Below are 17,338 nucleotides of genomic sequence, written 5' to 3' on the forward strand. Positions count from 1 at the left end.
GCCTACACGACTCCTACGTTCGTGACATTGGAATATTTGCCGTTAAATGTTTAAGTTCGGTCTTTCGACCTTATTTGCTTCTGACTTCTTTCTGAGGGTACTGTTTTAATTTGGGGGCAGTATGTGGTAAATAAAGGTGACGGGCCTACACGACTCCTACGTTCGTGACATTAGAACATTTGCCGTTATATGTTCAAATTCGGTCTTTCGACCTTATTTGCTTCTGACTTCTTTCTGAGGTTACTGTTTTTTTGAGACATTATGTATTGAAGAGAGCCGTAAGATGATTGTGGCCAAGGAATTCGAAGTGTCTAGAGGCGTTTTACAAGTCCGCGTTTTACTAGTCCAGTCCAGTCTACAAGTTAAAGACACATCAAGACCACCCCACTGTGAATTGCCATAGCACAGACAAAATTATAGTCAATATCTTATGTGTTTTTAAGAGAATTACATAAGAACCAAGGCATGTCTTGTCTTGCCTTACATTGACATGCAATAATTTGGAAATACTAAGCTCGTAACAGTTTAAGACAGAATCCATCAGGAATTTGAGTAACATTAATTTTAGTTACGCAAAAATTGAGCACCAGAATAATTTAAATCCTTGTGTTCTTTCATACCTTGTTAAAGGCTTGACATGTGATAACACCAACATAACACCAACAACAGTTCTTTATCAGTGGGGATTGAAGAAAAAAATGGAAACATCATCACACAGTTGACCCCCATGCAAAAACACTCCAGGATGTCACGGGACTGTTTGGTGTCCGTCTGCCAATTTCTAACTTCAAATTCCAATGTTAAATTCACATTAAATTTTCAATATTTCTTAGTTGTCTAAATTTTACTAATTCTTTTAAAAAAACTATCACCTGCCAAACATCCCCAAAAATCACTCAAAAAATTACAAAATACCGCAATACATAGATACATGGGATGAGTGAAGTTTCCTTGTATTCCTTGAAACACCAACAAGATATTTCCGTTTAAGGTGGCTGATAATGGGTTTCAGTATTTCCCAGTCCTTATACTTTGGTTCAGTACTAAAAGCCTTCATCAATTGCTATTACAGTAATGGTATGAAACAAATGTTCAATCATTAATCAACAAGTTGTGATCATTTTCTTGACAATAGTAGTTCCCCGGTTAACAGTTGTAGTACTGTCCCATCAAAGTGCAATGCCTGGAAAATACCGAAAAGCACACGACCGTCAGGTGAAACCGCACCTTACAGTATTACCAATACACTGCACTTTGCTAAGTCAAACTTTACATTGTCTAGTCGTCTACTTCAATCGTTTATTTGTATTGTGTGAGATACATTTATAAATTGAAACCATCATGTCATTAAGTAATAATGCAATGTCGACAACGTTCTAGATATTATATTATGCACACTAATACAGCTCATGCAAGCCCTGTGACTTACACAAACACAGTCGGACTGAGTGCTACTTAAGTAACTGCTTCGTGGTTTCTGCTGTACTGAACCCTGCCTTTCAAGGCAAAGCGCCCGATTTTAAGCTTCTCAAGCTTCTCAATGTTCTTGTTCATAGTAGTTTAGATTTTTTGAACTTTGAAATTGGGGTGAAAAAGTAACAACGTTTTTTCCATCCGCTGGTCGGGTAATGGCAAATAACGTACGTGTACATTTATAGCCGTGTAAACTGACAACATCAATCTTTCGAAGGGATTTGCTACAAAAACAGTTGTTTTTTTTCGAAACTGAAAAAAAATGAACATTTATAGGGAGGGTTCTTAATGTATCTATTGGGGCTAAAGAAATGTTTTCGAAATATGTGAAAAGTACTCTTCTGATGTTGCAGCGTTTGTGTTCTCATGTACACTTGCTTCTCAATATACAGGAAAAAATAGAGCAAAATCTTGATTTCGTGGCAGATGTTTAATAATCAATTTCCTTCATTTTTTGTCTCATTCATAAAGGTAGATAAGAAACACGAGGTAGTTTGTTCCAGCCAAAAAACCTTTTCAATTTCGAGAAAAATAGGAAAAACCGGTTTCCGTGTTCGGAGTCACCAATTTCCCCAATTTCAAACCCGAAATTAGCTATTAAAGATTCTTTGCTTTTTCAACAAAACCGCACAGAGACGTTTCAACACTTTGTATCAAAAAACGCCTTTCAAGCCTTTCGATTACCCCACTTTTTCTCGAAATTTCAATCAGTTACAAATTCCCGCCTAAAGCCATTTATAAATGGCTGTCACCAGGCTTCTTATCTACCTAAAAGCTATTAATAAACAGAAGTGGATGAAATGAATAAAGAAAATCGACTTTGCTACTTAATGCTCGGTGTCCGCTAAAATTATCTGTATAAGACTATCAAACGGAGGTCTTAATATGAGAAATTTTATTATTGAGTGGTAAAAAATAATTTACGAATGAGCGCATTCTAGCTGTGTCACTTCCGGCTCCCAAATTTGCGTAACGAGAACCCGAACCGCAGTAAAGTTATATTGAAAGGTTTTCAAATGATATACTTGTAAAATTAGGAAATAATCGCTCCTGCAGAACACGAATGATTAACGCGCATAATTTTTTCCTAATTTAACAAGTGACCATTTGGTTACTCATGCTAAAAAGTACCTTATTTGATTTCGCGAACTCGCGATTTGAGGTGAATCGCGGACATTGCGAGATTACACTTACGCGTAGCAAGAGCAATACTTTCCTACACGACTCATTAAAGAAAAATAACGTCAAAATTAAAAAAAGAAGGGTGGGAACCGGCAATGCACCAGAGAGTACGTCTGCAGTAGGATGTGTACGTGCATGAGTATTGTTCTGAGTCAAGACGACACTCAGATTGATATTCCTCCTTCAGTGCACACTTATTTTCTATATGAAATGGAGCACAATTCGCGCATGTTATGTTCGCGACACAGCGCGCACTTACGCGAATTAAAGTGTCGCGAAAATTTCATGTAAGGTAAGGTAATTATTTCACATATAGTCGACATACTCCTATTCACTGCAAGAACAATCCTAATGGTATATTAAGTCGCTTTTAGTGCTTGTAAGTAACCCGCTATAAACAGGATCATGGAATGGTTTTGAAGTGAACACGTAAACAGACAAAAACGTGAATCGTTTAAATAAGATTTTATTGATTATTATCCGTTTGACAGTTCTGTGCGGTTTCAAGCCCCTTGAATGCAATGCCCTAGAGAGGAGAAATCAAATAAAATGCTGCCTTTCAGTTAAGTGGTTTATGGTACTTAAAGCAAAAATATGAGTTTTTATAAGAATATTTTCATCAATTCGATGCAGCGGGCTTTTCGTAAGGACGTAAAGAAAAACTAGATAAACAGGCTTAATGAAACGACGGATGTTAATATACTAATTACGATCACCTCAGCCGGGAGGCTAAGAAAGATGCTGCCAAAATATTCCGGTTTTAGATCCCTAGTTAGCGGATTAGACGGTGCACTTTCATTCACTTAACGATCATCTTCATGTGGTAAACAATGACAAATTTCACTCACCATCTTATTTCTTGTTACAGTTGTAATACTTGTTCATCTGCTCGATATCCAGAGGACTGAGATGCATCCATCTACCGAGAGAATTGCCGTTCTTGGCTCTGATGGTAGTCTGCCATGGCCTTTTAGCAAAGTAACGCTTGCCGTAATGCATTATGGAGTTGTAGTCATACGGACTGCCAAGACTGTCGATCATTCCGTGGCTGTATTTGTTAAAGTTCGTTTTCTTGTCTAGTTAGGTAGGAATAAAATAAAGAAAAAATACACGTTAGCAAAATGTCCACGCGCATTATATGCACATCCATCGAATATGGGATTTTTTCCATTATTATTTTAAGCTTAAAGGATGAATACAAGACAAAGTTTGGATCGTTTAGTCCAGTCATTTTGTTACTTCACTTTCTGAGGGTATTTTTGCCTTGTTCTACAGTGTATTACCCGCCCCATTTTCGCGCGTTCTCTTGGCCTGATATGGTAAAACGGCGTAACGTTGGAAAAATATAGATTGACTTTTCTTAAGGTTTTAATATTGTTATGCGCTTTTGATAATTCTTATGTAAAAGAGCGCAATATAAATTATAATAACAAAGCATGTAATGATGTAACAAAATATGCGAGTTTGATTAAAAACACCCATTCCTTTTAGCGTTCAAGAGTTGTTTTAGCCTAGCTGGCACGATTTTTTTCTTCCATTTGCATCCTTTTTAGCGAGTTTATCACCGTTTTCTTTGCATGAATCAAAACTGAATGAAGTGATTTCACAAGCTAAGCATTGACTCACCAAGCCGTCTTCAGGCCACTTTGGCAGGGGCTAAAAACTTCCGCGCTCATGGGTAAACAAAACAATGTATATGTAAAATCCTTCGTGTAGGTTCGCTAGTTCAACTTCAAATTTCAATCACTGTTCGTGAGAAACAGAGTTTAAAAGATTTCGTGTTGAAAAAAATTGTCAGTCTGTCTGCCTCTGTCTCTTTCTCATAGCAAGGGTAGGCAGGGTAAGTCAACTTTTCCATTATGTTTAAAATAAAAATAAGTCACTTATACGAAGGCTTTAAACCAAAACCACTAAACATCATCAGAAAAGCATCCCATTCCATTCACATGCATCAGTGCATCAAGTGTCACAATCAGTGCTTTAACAATCTTGCCAAAAAACAAAAGGCAAAAAACCGCAAAACCTTAAGTACTACTTTACGGATCATCCGTAAAGTAGTAGCCGTGTTTTGCTTTGTGTTCAAACCTGTGTATATACTAGTTATGCAACGCTTTTGAATGATATTCTCTGGAATATCCCCGAGTCACTTGTGTCTTCCCGTTATACACACAAGCCTTTAGGCGAGTGTATATAGCAAGAAATTAGCATACCACTAGAAAGTGTTGTGTTGCTACTTTATACCATGTCATACGATTACTAAATTCCGACTAGAAGACGTTCGCAGCGCACGATGGGAAGCTAAGGTTGGTTTGAATACCGTCGAATATACAACGGCTTTCCTGTATTATGATTGGCTGTATTTTCTATAGCATGGTATAAAATATCTGTTTATCATTTGTTCTCACCTTCTTGGATGTTGTCCCATAAAATCTCCACGTATTTATCGCGATCGGGCCGACTTTGTTCGTGCCAGAATCCTAAAATGCACACAAACATTTGACATAAACTTTTTATTCATTTGCTGTTGTTTTGACAGAATTGAGTAGATAACAGATAACTTAAATGAGATGTTAAAGTAATAATCTGCCACGCAAGTCCACTTTATTGTGAAACCGGCAGTCTTTTTGGCAGATGAGATAAATTCCATTTCATTACGACCACATCGATCGAACTACTGTTGATGGCAAAAGTCTGTCTCATAAGACGTGCTTACCAAGAGCATGTCCAATCTCATGAACTGCTACGCCATGTGTTGCGCACAAAACTCCGAGAGAAATAAGTTGCCTGCCTCCCCCACGACCAACTGAAGTTGAATAACAACTGCGAATGGAAAAAGGAAAAGATTACACAAGAATAGAAAGCTGAAAAAAGTTTGACAAAAATGAAACATGTTATAATCATAAAATACAATTGATTTTCCTTTGCATCTATCCTTGTAAACAGGAGCGCATTTTCAAATTGTCATATTGTAGAAATTTGATACACGATAAAAATAAATGAACTTCACGTTTAACCTTTTATTGTAACAAACATTGATAAAGAAAATAGATTTTAACTTATTTCCGTCATCCCCTAAAGAATTGTATGTAGTACCTACCCTTTTCCAACCATGAACTCTATGTAGGCGTTTTCGTTGGTTCTTTCCTTAAATCTGATGCAAGTGAACTCTTCCCATTCTCTTATCGCGCTGCGGATAACCGCCTTTCTTAATGGTCTGCCTGAAAGAATGACCATAAACAAATCACTCGTACAATCGCAAAAAACGCATTAACCCTCGGACGTACAAGGGGGGGGGGGGGGGGGGAGGAGGGGGGAGTGGATGACGTTCGAAATTTTGAAACTTTAGTAGCTGTCAGTTCATCCCTTTATAATTACAAGAAGGTCTCGTCATTTTTAACATTTTTCTTTATTTTTTCCATTTTTGAAACAGAATTGTACGATTTGAGTATTTTTGCATACCATATGCATAGATACACCTGCACGACATTAATCAATTTCCGAAATTTTCTGACATCCTTTGAAAATTTTGAAACCCAAGTTTGCGGATCCAAGATGGCGGCTATAATGACGTTACGTGACGACACATGACATCATTTAGAGTACGCTACGGGCTTTCGATTCATAGGACGCCCCCCTCCCACCCTCTCTTTGAGTTTGCTCAAACCGTCCAAGGGTAAGCTTGCTATTTGGCTTCTGTTGTAAATGACAGCTGGTTGACAATAGACCGAACCTGGTATGGTAGTCCAAATTACGCAGGGGCTTCATGGACTAAACCAGGAGCCCATCAACAAAGTTGATGGGCTCCTGACTAAACGGAATAGTTTATTCAACCCTAACTCTCGATTTGATTTCTTTAGTATTAATCCTATGTCGAAAATTGTCTATTAACTATACTTTAAACTCTTTTTACTATTTATTTTTCAGTGACTGTTTCATTGCAGTTTCCATTCTCTTGCGCGCGCTTTTCCCTGTGCCCTGTGCTTGTGTAATAGGTGTGAACATGAGTCAGGGATCCGAAAGGCCTTTTGGGGCAGTCACCGTGTCACTTTCAAATGATGGAGGAACTGCTATTATTTTGAATTATCTGAAATTTTTGCTTGAAGGTGCACTGATAATGTTTACTTTAAAGTCATAAAAGTAACACCGTTACCGCATCGGAAAGTGTGGTGCAAATTGCTATTCGAACTTTATAATAGAATGATTTTTATTCCATTGCTAATGTTTGCGCATAAGTAACCAAAGAGACTTCCCATGAGGGTTAGAAACCGTTTTACATTTTATTATTTTCTTTCCTCTATTCTCTATTCCGTGATTATCGGAAAACGCACACTAGATTTTTGTCTTTTTCTTCTATTACTCATTGTGATCTTTGGATTTTTTGATTGTTGCGGGTATGCTATTCTTTTAAAACCATATTTGTTCAATAACTGATAAAGTGTAACACTTGATCCTCTGACATAATTGAAGCTTATTATGTCAATTGCAATTATAGAATACGTGTATTACAAGGAACATGCGAATGATCTTACAAAAAAATGCTTACATTTCACGTAATTCGTTAGGCGACACGGAGACGAATCAAAGAGGTCTATGACCTACTCGTGAATGCGTTAGATATATTTGAATCGTTCCTTTAAACAGTATAGTATCGATGGAAAATATTAATTATAAGGATTAATAATAATAATCAACTTTATTTAAAGAGGGTGAACAAAAAACAGGTCGCTTAGGTATAGATCCTATGCAAATATGGCGGCTGTTAATTTTCGGCTCCCAGAAGAATCATTTGTCAACAAAATTAAATAACTCTAACTTAAAGAAAAAGTAAAAGTAAATCAGTGTATGAAGTTTAAAGGCTAAAGCTTTATCTAATGGAAAGTTACAGGGACATTTATATTGCCAAAAACATGAAAACGAGGCTAGGCAGGCCAGGGTGAATTTTTTCATACAAATCTCTTAAATTGGAATGAGTCATATCTTTGCAGCCATTTAACCCAAAACACTGAAACATCTCAGAATAGCATAATATTTCATATATTTTTAAGTGTCACCATCAGCGTTTTAAGGAACTCGACCAAACAACAGAAATGAATGACAACCATTTTTGAATAGGGTCTATAACAATTACTTTTTTCAGAAGGTTAATTGCTTAGCAAACCGATGGCTCAGTGGTACAGCTTTGCGTTCTTAAGCGTGTGAGCCGGGATCGATTCTCATACCCTGTGGTTAAAATTCTTTTTTTCTTCTTATTTTTTTCCACGGATATTATATACACATCTGTCTTGTATAGAGTTTCGTTACTCTTTTACTGATTATCCTTTAATAAATCGTGCCGTGCTCTAACCTTCCCAGTCTTTAAATAACACATACATAAAGTCACTAGTCATCGTTTCCGAATGTTCGCGATTATTATATAAGAAAAGGCAATATTTCATCGTTTGGGAAACGATTGTTTCTCATTTACAGGGGTGAAGTATTTTCTACAGTTATTTCTTTGAAATGATACCTTGGTAAAGCTGTATTTCTATTCACAGCCGAGGGAAACGAGATTTAGAAAGCGCCCGTGAGCATACCTAATTTGCATAATGTTAACAACGATGGAAGGATGGATGGAAAGATGGACGGATGGCTCAACTTCCCCACTATACTCGTTCATTATGCATTAACGAGTAAAAAGGATTGTGACCTTACGTTTCTCTCTAAATTATAGCTGTGCCACTCATGGAACAGATGCAATGTTAGGAAAACAGTCTTTACATGGGTATGGGTATTTAGTTTTCCCTTGCTGTTGTCCTCCCACTATTTTTTTTATTATTATAAATTTTATCTCTTTTTAGTTGTAAATATTTATTGTTTGGGAAATCTTAATAAATAAATTAATAAAAAAGTCACAGGTTTTATCAGTTATTTCATATAACATCAAGTTAATATCCCCTAAATTTAAAAGTAGATGAAAAAAGAATACATTTGTTGAAATGCAACAAGACACGGCCATTAAAATTTTGATTTATATGTAATTAATTTTTTTTTAAGTAAAAGTATACTCACTCACACGCTCATCCTCTTCGCTCCTCTAACTGGAGCATAAGGCTACAGTAAATGTATACAGTCAGGTAATAAGACGAGAAAAGTGCCCGGCGTATCCAATCGAACGTTCGGTAATCGAAACCAATCGAACACAAATCGTTCGATTGGGTTCGGTAATCGAACATAATCGAACTCACAATAAAATTTGGTGAATCGAACAAAATCGAACGTTCGATTGTCGAACAGTCGACAATCGTACTCAGTCGAACGTTCGATTACCGGACTCCTGTTTGTTTTATTGCGGAGATTTTGTACGGTGCACCGTCCCCCTGATTAGTATTGCGTGATTTACTTATAAAGAGACGGATTCCGAACAAAATCGAATCGGATTGAGTTCGATTGTGTTCGATTGGGTTCGACTGATTTTTGGTCCGATTTTGTTCGATTGGATACGCCGGGAGAGTGAGGATGCTTCGTGTTTATTAAGTTCTACTTACGAGTGTTAATCGTGTAATAAACAATCCCTCCAGGCCACTGACGATTTTTCCCCAATCCTCGAGCTCCACCGACGATACCAGATTTCAGTTCTTGCATCTGTTCTCTTGATAGCTTCAAGTCCCCTTCAAAATACTCCCCTTCGAAGGAATCTTAAATAGGAAAAAAATACAATTTAAAACAAATGAATAAAAACCTCTGCGTGTATAACTTAAACCTAAGAGGCGACGTCTATAATCCAATCGTTACTTGTGTTCAATTTCCACGCTTAGCCTTGTACATATAAAAAAACATTTTAGCACAATCATTATGTAAAGATATGAACTTAGTCAATACTAATAAACTTAATAGGGAAGCATTATTCATTGCCGTGAAACAATGGAATCTTAGCAGACATTCATGATTTGTCTTGCACAACCTAAAAAATTCAAGTTATATTTGCTTAATTAAATCGATGATATTGAGAACATGCCACTTGCCTTTTTGATTTGAATCATCCTCCAAGATTTCCGCCAGAGATGGAGTCGCAAGGATTAGAATGCACAAGAGCAACATTTTGTATACACTACAAAGCGACTGTCTTATACGTGCTTTTTATAGGGGTTAACCTTTGATAGTTTTTTTTTTTTCTTGTCAAATTGTGTATACTCAGCTAGTGAAACTTTCCTTTTGTTATTGAACAGGTGAATAATCGATAGGTAAGTACTCATAATTTAGTTAAACACCACGATTTAATATGTAGCTAAAGCAACATTGCGCTCTTTTGGATTTTTTATGCCGCCAGTGCTTGACCCTATCATGCAGACAGCTGTAGCCAAACAAGGTCAGCAAGAAACAAAGTGTTATCCTGTTTTAAGAAATGCTGTTGACTCAAGGCAATAAAAGTTGGTAAATTTGGCTAAATTACTTATTTGTACAACAGCTTATGAAAGGAATGGCGAAATTAAACTGTTAAACATACTGATTCCTTTAATTGACGGGTGTTTTCAACTCCAGCGCCTTACAAGATTAAAACTTAAAAATTAATTTGCAAGGTAAGAAAATGTTTGTTCTCATTTTTAAAATTATTACTCGGTAGTTAACTAGTTCTTTGTGAGGAAAAAAAGAAAGCCAAAAATGTATTTAATATATTGAGAATCGGTGGTTTCCATTATTTAAAATCTCGTTTTCTGTTCAAAAAACATTATTTAATTGTTCGCTATGGAATTTTAAATTCAAAGCTTTTTTGACAGCTGTTTCATCTCCAGCACCTTAGAAAAATTATAAACTCTGACGTTAACTTCATGGAGGGGGAAAAGAGTCGAAAACGTTTGGCCTTTTTAATTTTCGACAAAAAGGGGACGTTTAGCCACTTCTCTATTCTGACAATTATCTGGCGTCAACACATAGCAGTACCAAATTTAACTCCACGGACAGTTACATATTCCTCTAGCCTTAATATGATCCTCTAGCCTTTATATATTCCCGTCTAGCCTTTATATAATCCTCTAGCCTTTATGTATTCCCCATACGCAACATAAACACTCTGTTGTTTACACTCTCATGGATCGGGCTAAGAAAGCATTCAATCCACTGAAGGGGAAGTGTCATCTGAATCTAAACGTGTTTAGAAAGCGCTCGCTGCTAATAATTATCCTATCAATTTTGCTCTTAATGGTCGTCGATGTAATACTGAACAAGAAAGTGGATCCAACGTTGTTGAGCAGTGAGGCTTGGTTGTTCTACCGTATGCCAAGGGGTTTTCTGACTTTAACGTCAAAGTGGCTCACAAGCCCATCCGTACCATCGCCAATGTTTTAAAAAAACCCAAAGATAAAATCAGTCAGGAGGCGTCGAAAGGTGTTGTATATAAAATCAAATGCAGACTGTGCGTGTGTTAATATTGGCCAGACTCTCGCGCGCACTGTAAAACACGCATCAAGGAACGCGCCAAAGCAATAACGACAATGGACAGAAATTCCCTTTTAGCCGAACACCACATGCTTAACGATCATAAAATTGACCTGAAAAATGTTGACGTTATCGACCGTTGGTCAGTTTGGCGACAAAGGCTTTTCCTCGAAGCGTGGCATTCAGTCCGAGATGTTAACTCCATTAAGGTCTCCGCACACGTGGGGACATGTCGCAGGGACATGTAGCAGCGACAAAATTATGCGATGTTCACACTGAGGGGACGTGTAGCAGGGACGATTTTGCTGAGGTTTTGTCCCTGCGACATGTTGCACGGATTTCAACCTGGGTAATAAGCGGAATGGAAAAAAAACCGTTTCGAAACGAGCCATGGCAGTGTTGATCGAAGTACGTTTTTAAGTTTTAAAGTCACAATAAAGCAACAGTTAGGCCTGTTCAGCACAGTTAACCAGGGGTCGTATGTTCACAGCGGTCAAAAGCAAAAAATAACGTTACGTCCGGAGTTCGTCGCCTCGAACTTTACTAAGAATTTGACTCGAAAGTGTGCAAACTTTTGTAGGAAATTGTTATAGAAATAGTACAGTGAAAAAAAATTCAAGCTGGGAAACTCAATGGAAATCAATATTATAACCTTAACTTTCCAGGGACGGCGTAAGCTTTTGACTTTACAGCGATAGCTTTCTGAAAATTTAATACTTTGTATGGGGAATTTTGGCGGGAATTACACAGGAACTGCGCACACGCGCGATATTTAACCACGGCGCTGTGTGGGGCATATTTCACATCGGTCAAACGCAAAAATTGACGTCACATCCGGTCTTTGCCGCTTCGAACTTTTAACTCGAAAGTGAGCAAACTTTTGCAAGAAATTGTTAAAGAAATAGCACGGTGAAAGAACAGTTCAAGCTGGGACACTCAGTGGAGATGAATTATCCTATTTCCAATCCATATGCGGCGTATAAATCTTAACTTTCCAGGGACGGCGTTAACTTTGGGCTTTAAAGCGAAAGTGTACGGAAAATTTAAGACTTTGTATACGTAATTGGACTACATGCTGTCCAATTTGAAAATAATTTGATGAAAAAAATTCCGAGGGCAGCCAAAATATGACAAGGCCGTAGGCCGAGTACAATTTGGCTGTCAGAGGAATTTTTTGAATCTAATTATTTCCAAATTGGACAAGCATGTAGTCCGGTTACATATTAATTATATAGCTTGTAGTCAGTCAATCCAGCGTAAACAATAAACTTATGTCCAGAAAGGGAAAAGCATTCAACAATAGAAGGCATAACACAGCACATGCAACTCACTCAAAGCATTGTCTTCACAAATAAAACTTAAACAAAACAGTGCAATTTTATTCACCTGAGTTTGCGAAGCTTGCTACAAAGTGAGTGAATTAAAACACTGCATCAGTCAATGAAAGTCGTCAACAAAGTGTCCGAAGAGCTTTACAACTTCTTGAATCTGACATACTCCTTTCCACTATCTCGTTCATACTTTATCGCCGTCTTTTCTTTTCGAATTTCAGCAAAAAAAGACAAAGAATTGCATCTAGCTCATGACGATGAATATCTGACAAATTTCTTGCTTCGCTTCGCTGCACTTACGTTCACCCAAGTTTTGTACTTTTGGAGGTGTTTTGCTCTCAGTTTTTGCTTCTTAGTGTAGCTAGCTCCTCTTCTGACAACGTAGAAAATTTCTCTTTGTTATTACCATTGCTGAAAAGCCCAAAAGGAGTGGAAAAACGTAGCAAATTTGCCTAATAAAATTCCGCCATTGTCGACTAACAATGCGACAAGTTTACAGGGCTGACGCTAGCTATGCTATGTGCTAATTGGCTAATATCCGTCACATGTTGTTTTTTCTTCGATTTGATTGGCTGAGACAAAACTGTCCAATTTTTCTTAAATTGGACAGTTTGTGCATTTGACCTGAAAGTCCTTATATGAAACTATCCAAATTTAATCCCAAATTGGACAGTTCTCAGAAATTAAGGAAAAATAGCTGCGCTGACAATATAGGATTTACTGACAGCTATATAATTAGTATGGAAAATTTTGGCGGCAATTACACATGAACTGCGCACGCGCGCTGCGTTCGACCGCTGTGTGGGGGCATATACATGTAAAAGGGTGCTTGTTCACAGTACACCTCCTGTTTTCGGCGCCTCGAACTTTTCTAAGAATTTGACCTGAAAGTGTGCAAAGTTTTTTCAATAAATTGTTAAAGAAATAGTGCGGTGAAAGAAAATTTCAAGCTGGGAAACTCAGTAGAGATCAATTATCAAATTTCCCATCCATAAGCTGCGTATAAACCTTAACTTTCCAGGGACGGCGTTCCCTTTTGTCCTTAAAGCGAAAGCTTTCGGAAAATTTAAGACTTTGTATGGAGAATTTTGGAGGGAATTGTACAGGAACTGCGCACGCGCGCGACCTTTGACGGATGTGCGGGGTGCCTGTCAGTAATCGGAATTTAAGGTAATTAAGTCGACTTGACGTTTATACTAAGCTGTTTAATTTCTTGTTCCCCTTCCCGGCAACATTTCATTCCTTCATGAGACATTCATTCTTTCATTGCTTTTTTGTTATTTATGAAAAGAAAAAAAACAAAACAAAACAAAATAAATAAAAGAGCCTTGACGGTTTGTTCTGTTATAAAGCACGCAAGAAATTGACGAGAGCACGAAAGAAGTCTAGGAAGAGCTGTATAAAGAAAACGAAACAGAACAAAATGCATATGTAATTTATTTCTTATTGCATTAGATAAAACAGAAGGTGTATTCTTGTTGTAATACAGGTTCATTTGTTCAATATCCAGAGGACTGAGATGTTCCCGCTGACCGATGGATGCGCCGTTCTTGGTTTTGATGGTAGTCTGCCATGGCCACTTAGCAAAGGCACGTTTGCCGTAATGCATTATGGATCCGTAGTCATACGGACTGCCAAGACTGTCGATCATTCCGTGGCTGTATTTCTTGAAGTTGTGCTTGTGGTCTTTTTTGGTAAAAAAAAAAGATGGAAAAATATTAATATCAAAATACTAATAACCAAAAACAACTTGGTTAAAATTCTTTTTTTTTAATTGACACGGAGTGGTCAGTCTGGGGTAGGGGGGTGGGGTGGTTTGGTGGATGGGCTAAAGCGCTTCTAGCCTCTCCCTCTCCGCAGTCCCAGCCAGAGAATGTCAACTCTATCGTTACATCGCGCTCGAAATCAATTATGACTCCAATCCATCATGAGTTAAATAACATCTCGGTTAAAATCAAATGAACCATTAATTACGTCCTACTTACCATCTTTGATATTGTCCCAGATAATGTCCACGTATTCGTCGCGATCGGGTCGACTTTGCTCATGTCAGAAACCTGGAAGAAACTAGTTAGGTCAGCAAAAAAGAAAACACCAAAATGCTGCAGTATATACAAAGTATACAATGATGTAGATAAAAGAACATAGAAAAAAAAAAATAAAGACATGTTGGTTCATTCTCATCCCCAGAGCCTCCGACATTTTGGTCCCCAGAGCAGCCTATCTCTCTAAGCAGGCGAGGCCTTAGCGTGAGAAAAAGGTGGCTATGGTTAATCTGATTTGGTTGTCTAGATGTTAAAAAAGGAAACTTAAAAGTTTACCAATCAAATAAACCGTTTTAAACTTTCTGCCACTTCGCCTCCCCTGCTTCTTAGATGCATAGATTTTAATTCAGAAGCATCCAGAATTAAATACCTACCAAGAGCATGCCCAATCTCGTGAAGAACTATTCCATGGAAACCGCAACCAGAGCCAAGTGAAATCGTCTGTTTATTTCCTTTCCTCCCAACAGACGAAGAGCAACTAGAAAGAGCAAAACGCGCTCAACTAGCTGCTATCTATCATTTTATTGTTAACTAAACTGGAAGGAGTTATGTCTCATGACTGATTAGGGAAACAAAAGGTGAGTTGAAATCACTAAATTTACTTCTCGCTTAAATTTGTCTCGTTCCCCCCTCCCACCAACCCAAAAGAAAACAAATTTAAACATATATTACTTGAAACATTCTTTTAAAAATGGATACCGATGACTTTTTTCTTTCTGGCAATGCAGATGTTCATTTAATTTCAAGTGCGTTTGTTTTCTGTTTACTGAACATTAAAATCCATTTTAGCTTATTTTTTTACAGATTTTCGGAAAATCGCTAAATTAAATAGTCGCTTAAAATTGCACAGGAAAAAAATCGCTAAAATTAGTAGCCGCTTCCAATATAACCTTCTAACAAAAATCAAGTCTGGCAATTGAATTGAAGATATCAAAAACATGCCACTTGCCTTTTCGGTTTGAATCATCCTCCAAGATTTCCGCCAGAGATGAAGTCGCAAGGATAAGAATGCACAATAACAACATCTTGTATCCACTACAAAGCGATTTGATTGTGCTGTTCTTCTCTTTTTATAAAGGTTAACCTTTAATAGTCTTTCATTTCTTGTCAATTGTATATACTCAGCTGTTGAAACTTTCCTTTTGTTTCACAACAGGTGAATAATCGATAGGTAAGGACTCATAGCTTAGTTAAACACCACGATTCAATATGTAGCTAAAGCAACATTGCGCTCCTTCGGATTTTTTAAGCCGCCAGCAGTTGATCCAATCATGCAAACAGCTGTAGCCAAAAAAGGTCAGCAAGAAACAAAGTCTTACCTTGATAAGAATGCCGGGATTGAACTCTCAAACGTATATTTCATTAATTGATGGATGTTTTCAACTTCACCACCTCAAAAGATTAAAACTCAAAAATAAATTTTACAAGGTGTCAGAAAATGTAGTTTGTTCTCAAGTTTAGAATTATTATTCTGTAGTTAAATGATCCCTTTTTAGGAAAAAAAGAAATCCTAAAATGTATTTAATTTGTTGACCATCGATGGTTTTCACTATTTAAAATATCGTTTTCTCTTGAAAAAGCATTGTCAACAGAACGTATCTTATTCATTGTTTTATTCTTCGCTCCGGAATTTGTAATTATAAAAATAGGCCACCAAGGGCGACATGCCGGAGTCTAATGCTGCATGGCATAGTGATACAGATTGCGCGCAGTTAGGCCGGTTAAAATTTGTAAGAGGTATTTTTTCGGGAGTTAAAAACACTTATAGCAAAGGGTCTGAGTTATTTTCATTGTTTTGATCTCACGAGTATAAGTTAAAAGACCTCCCCCTTTTGTATGATGTTAGGCGAGGTTCTTTGAATACTTTTGAGTAATTTCTTTTACTCTATTAAATACAACTTTTTCATGGGTATATGTTTCAAGTCTGAGAGGGAGGAGGACAAGAGGAAGTCCGTCTTGAACTTTGTCTCATAGCTTGGGACATTTTCTAAAACACCCCACCCACCCCACCCCTTGAAGGCATCTTGCTCCCTCTTGATAAACTTTAAACCATGCCTTAAAAAATTCCATTTTTTAGTTTCCGAAAAGAGGAAATGGTATCGTACGTTGCACATCGCTTCCAACACTGCAAATTGTCAGTGTACCCAGACATGTGGCTTGATTTCAAGTTATTTTTTTCATTTATGCTGTACTAGAACGTTTTTTATTTTTATTTTTACAGAAGATGGGAAAAACAATTTTTTCACCCAAATTTCAAAATAGAAAAAACAACAAATTACCTTGGGAAACGTAGTCCCGTAAGACAAATTCAACAAAGACATTGAGTCATTGATCTTCAGTAAGGAAACCAAATCGTGTTGAATATATATAACATTTTCACATACTCTGATATACTCTGATTGTCACGGCAAGAAATTAATGGAATTAAGTTTTCGTAAGAACGTATTTTCCAGCTGCTACTCACACAAATCAAACCATACATCATGATGTATAAATAGCTGACTATCCGAGTCTGCAAACTTTTTCCCCCCCTTCTCGTGTTTGCAAACAATTAAGCTTTCTTGCTTTTGTAATTGCAAGCAATATTTATGAGGAAATCCATAAAAGAAAGTGGTTCCAAAGAAAAGTGGTTCAGTAAATATATACTTTGGTGCGTTTTTAAATCGGAATGGTTTACACAGTTTACGGAAGTAAACTGAAAATTTGAATGAAATTTCTTGTTGTCTTACAGAGGTTCCCTTCAACAACCCAAGCCAATTCTCAGATATGTTTTTTAAAATGAATGTTTAAATTGTATTATAAAAGGAGGACAGAGAAAATTTAGAGTTATACAACATGTTGAATAATAGGACAATAAAATGATTTTGTTCGGGAGTATTGTTTATTTGCGCCCGC

General features: G+C 37.1%; 1 protein-coding gene across 1 annotated transcript; it reads right to left on the minus strand.

The window, feature by feature from the left end:
- Window positions 1–3,507: 3,507 nt before the first annotated feature.
- On the minus strand, window positions 3,508–9,732 carry LOC144642319 (blastula protease 10-like). Its single transcript, XM_078501284.1, has 6 exons — window positions 9,657–9,732; window positions 9,180–9,329; window positions 5,753–5,873; window positions 5,369–5,475; window positions 5,061–5,132; window positions 3,508–3,731 (listed from the first exon to the last, which is right to left on the minus strand). The coding sequence occupies exons 1-6, from the start codon at window positions 9,730–9,732 to the stop codon at window positions 3,508–3,510; spliced, it is 750 nt and encodes a 249-aa protein (XP_078357410.1).
- Window positions 9,733–17,338: the final 7,606 nt, after the last annotated feature.

This window comes from Oculina patagonica, chromosome 2 (genome assembly GCF_052425735.1).
Source record: "Oculina patagonica isolate OP01 chromosome 2, crgOcupat, whole genome shotgun sequence".
NCBI classification, from domain to species: domain Eukaryota; kingdom Metazoa; phylum Cnidaria; class Anthozoa; order Scleractinia; family Oculinidae; genus Oculina; species Oculina patagonica.

Coding starts and splice junctions, on each gene's coding strand:
- LOC144642319 (XM_078501284.1), bottom strand. CDS start 9,732: ATGTTGCTCTTGTGCATTCTAATCCTTGCGACTCCATCTCTGGCGGAA. Junction 5,476..5,752: donor GAGTTCATGGTTGGAAAAGG/GTAGGTACTACA, acceptor TTCCATTCGCAG/TTGTTATTCAACTTCAGTTG. Junction 5,133..5,368: donor TGAGATTGGACATGCTCTTG/GTAAGCACGTCT, acceptor TGTGCATTTTAG/GATTCTGGCACGAACAAAGT.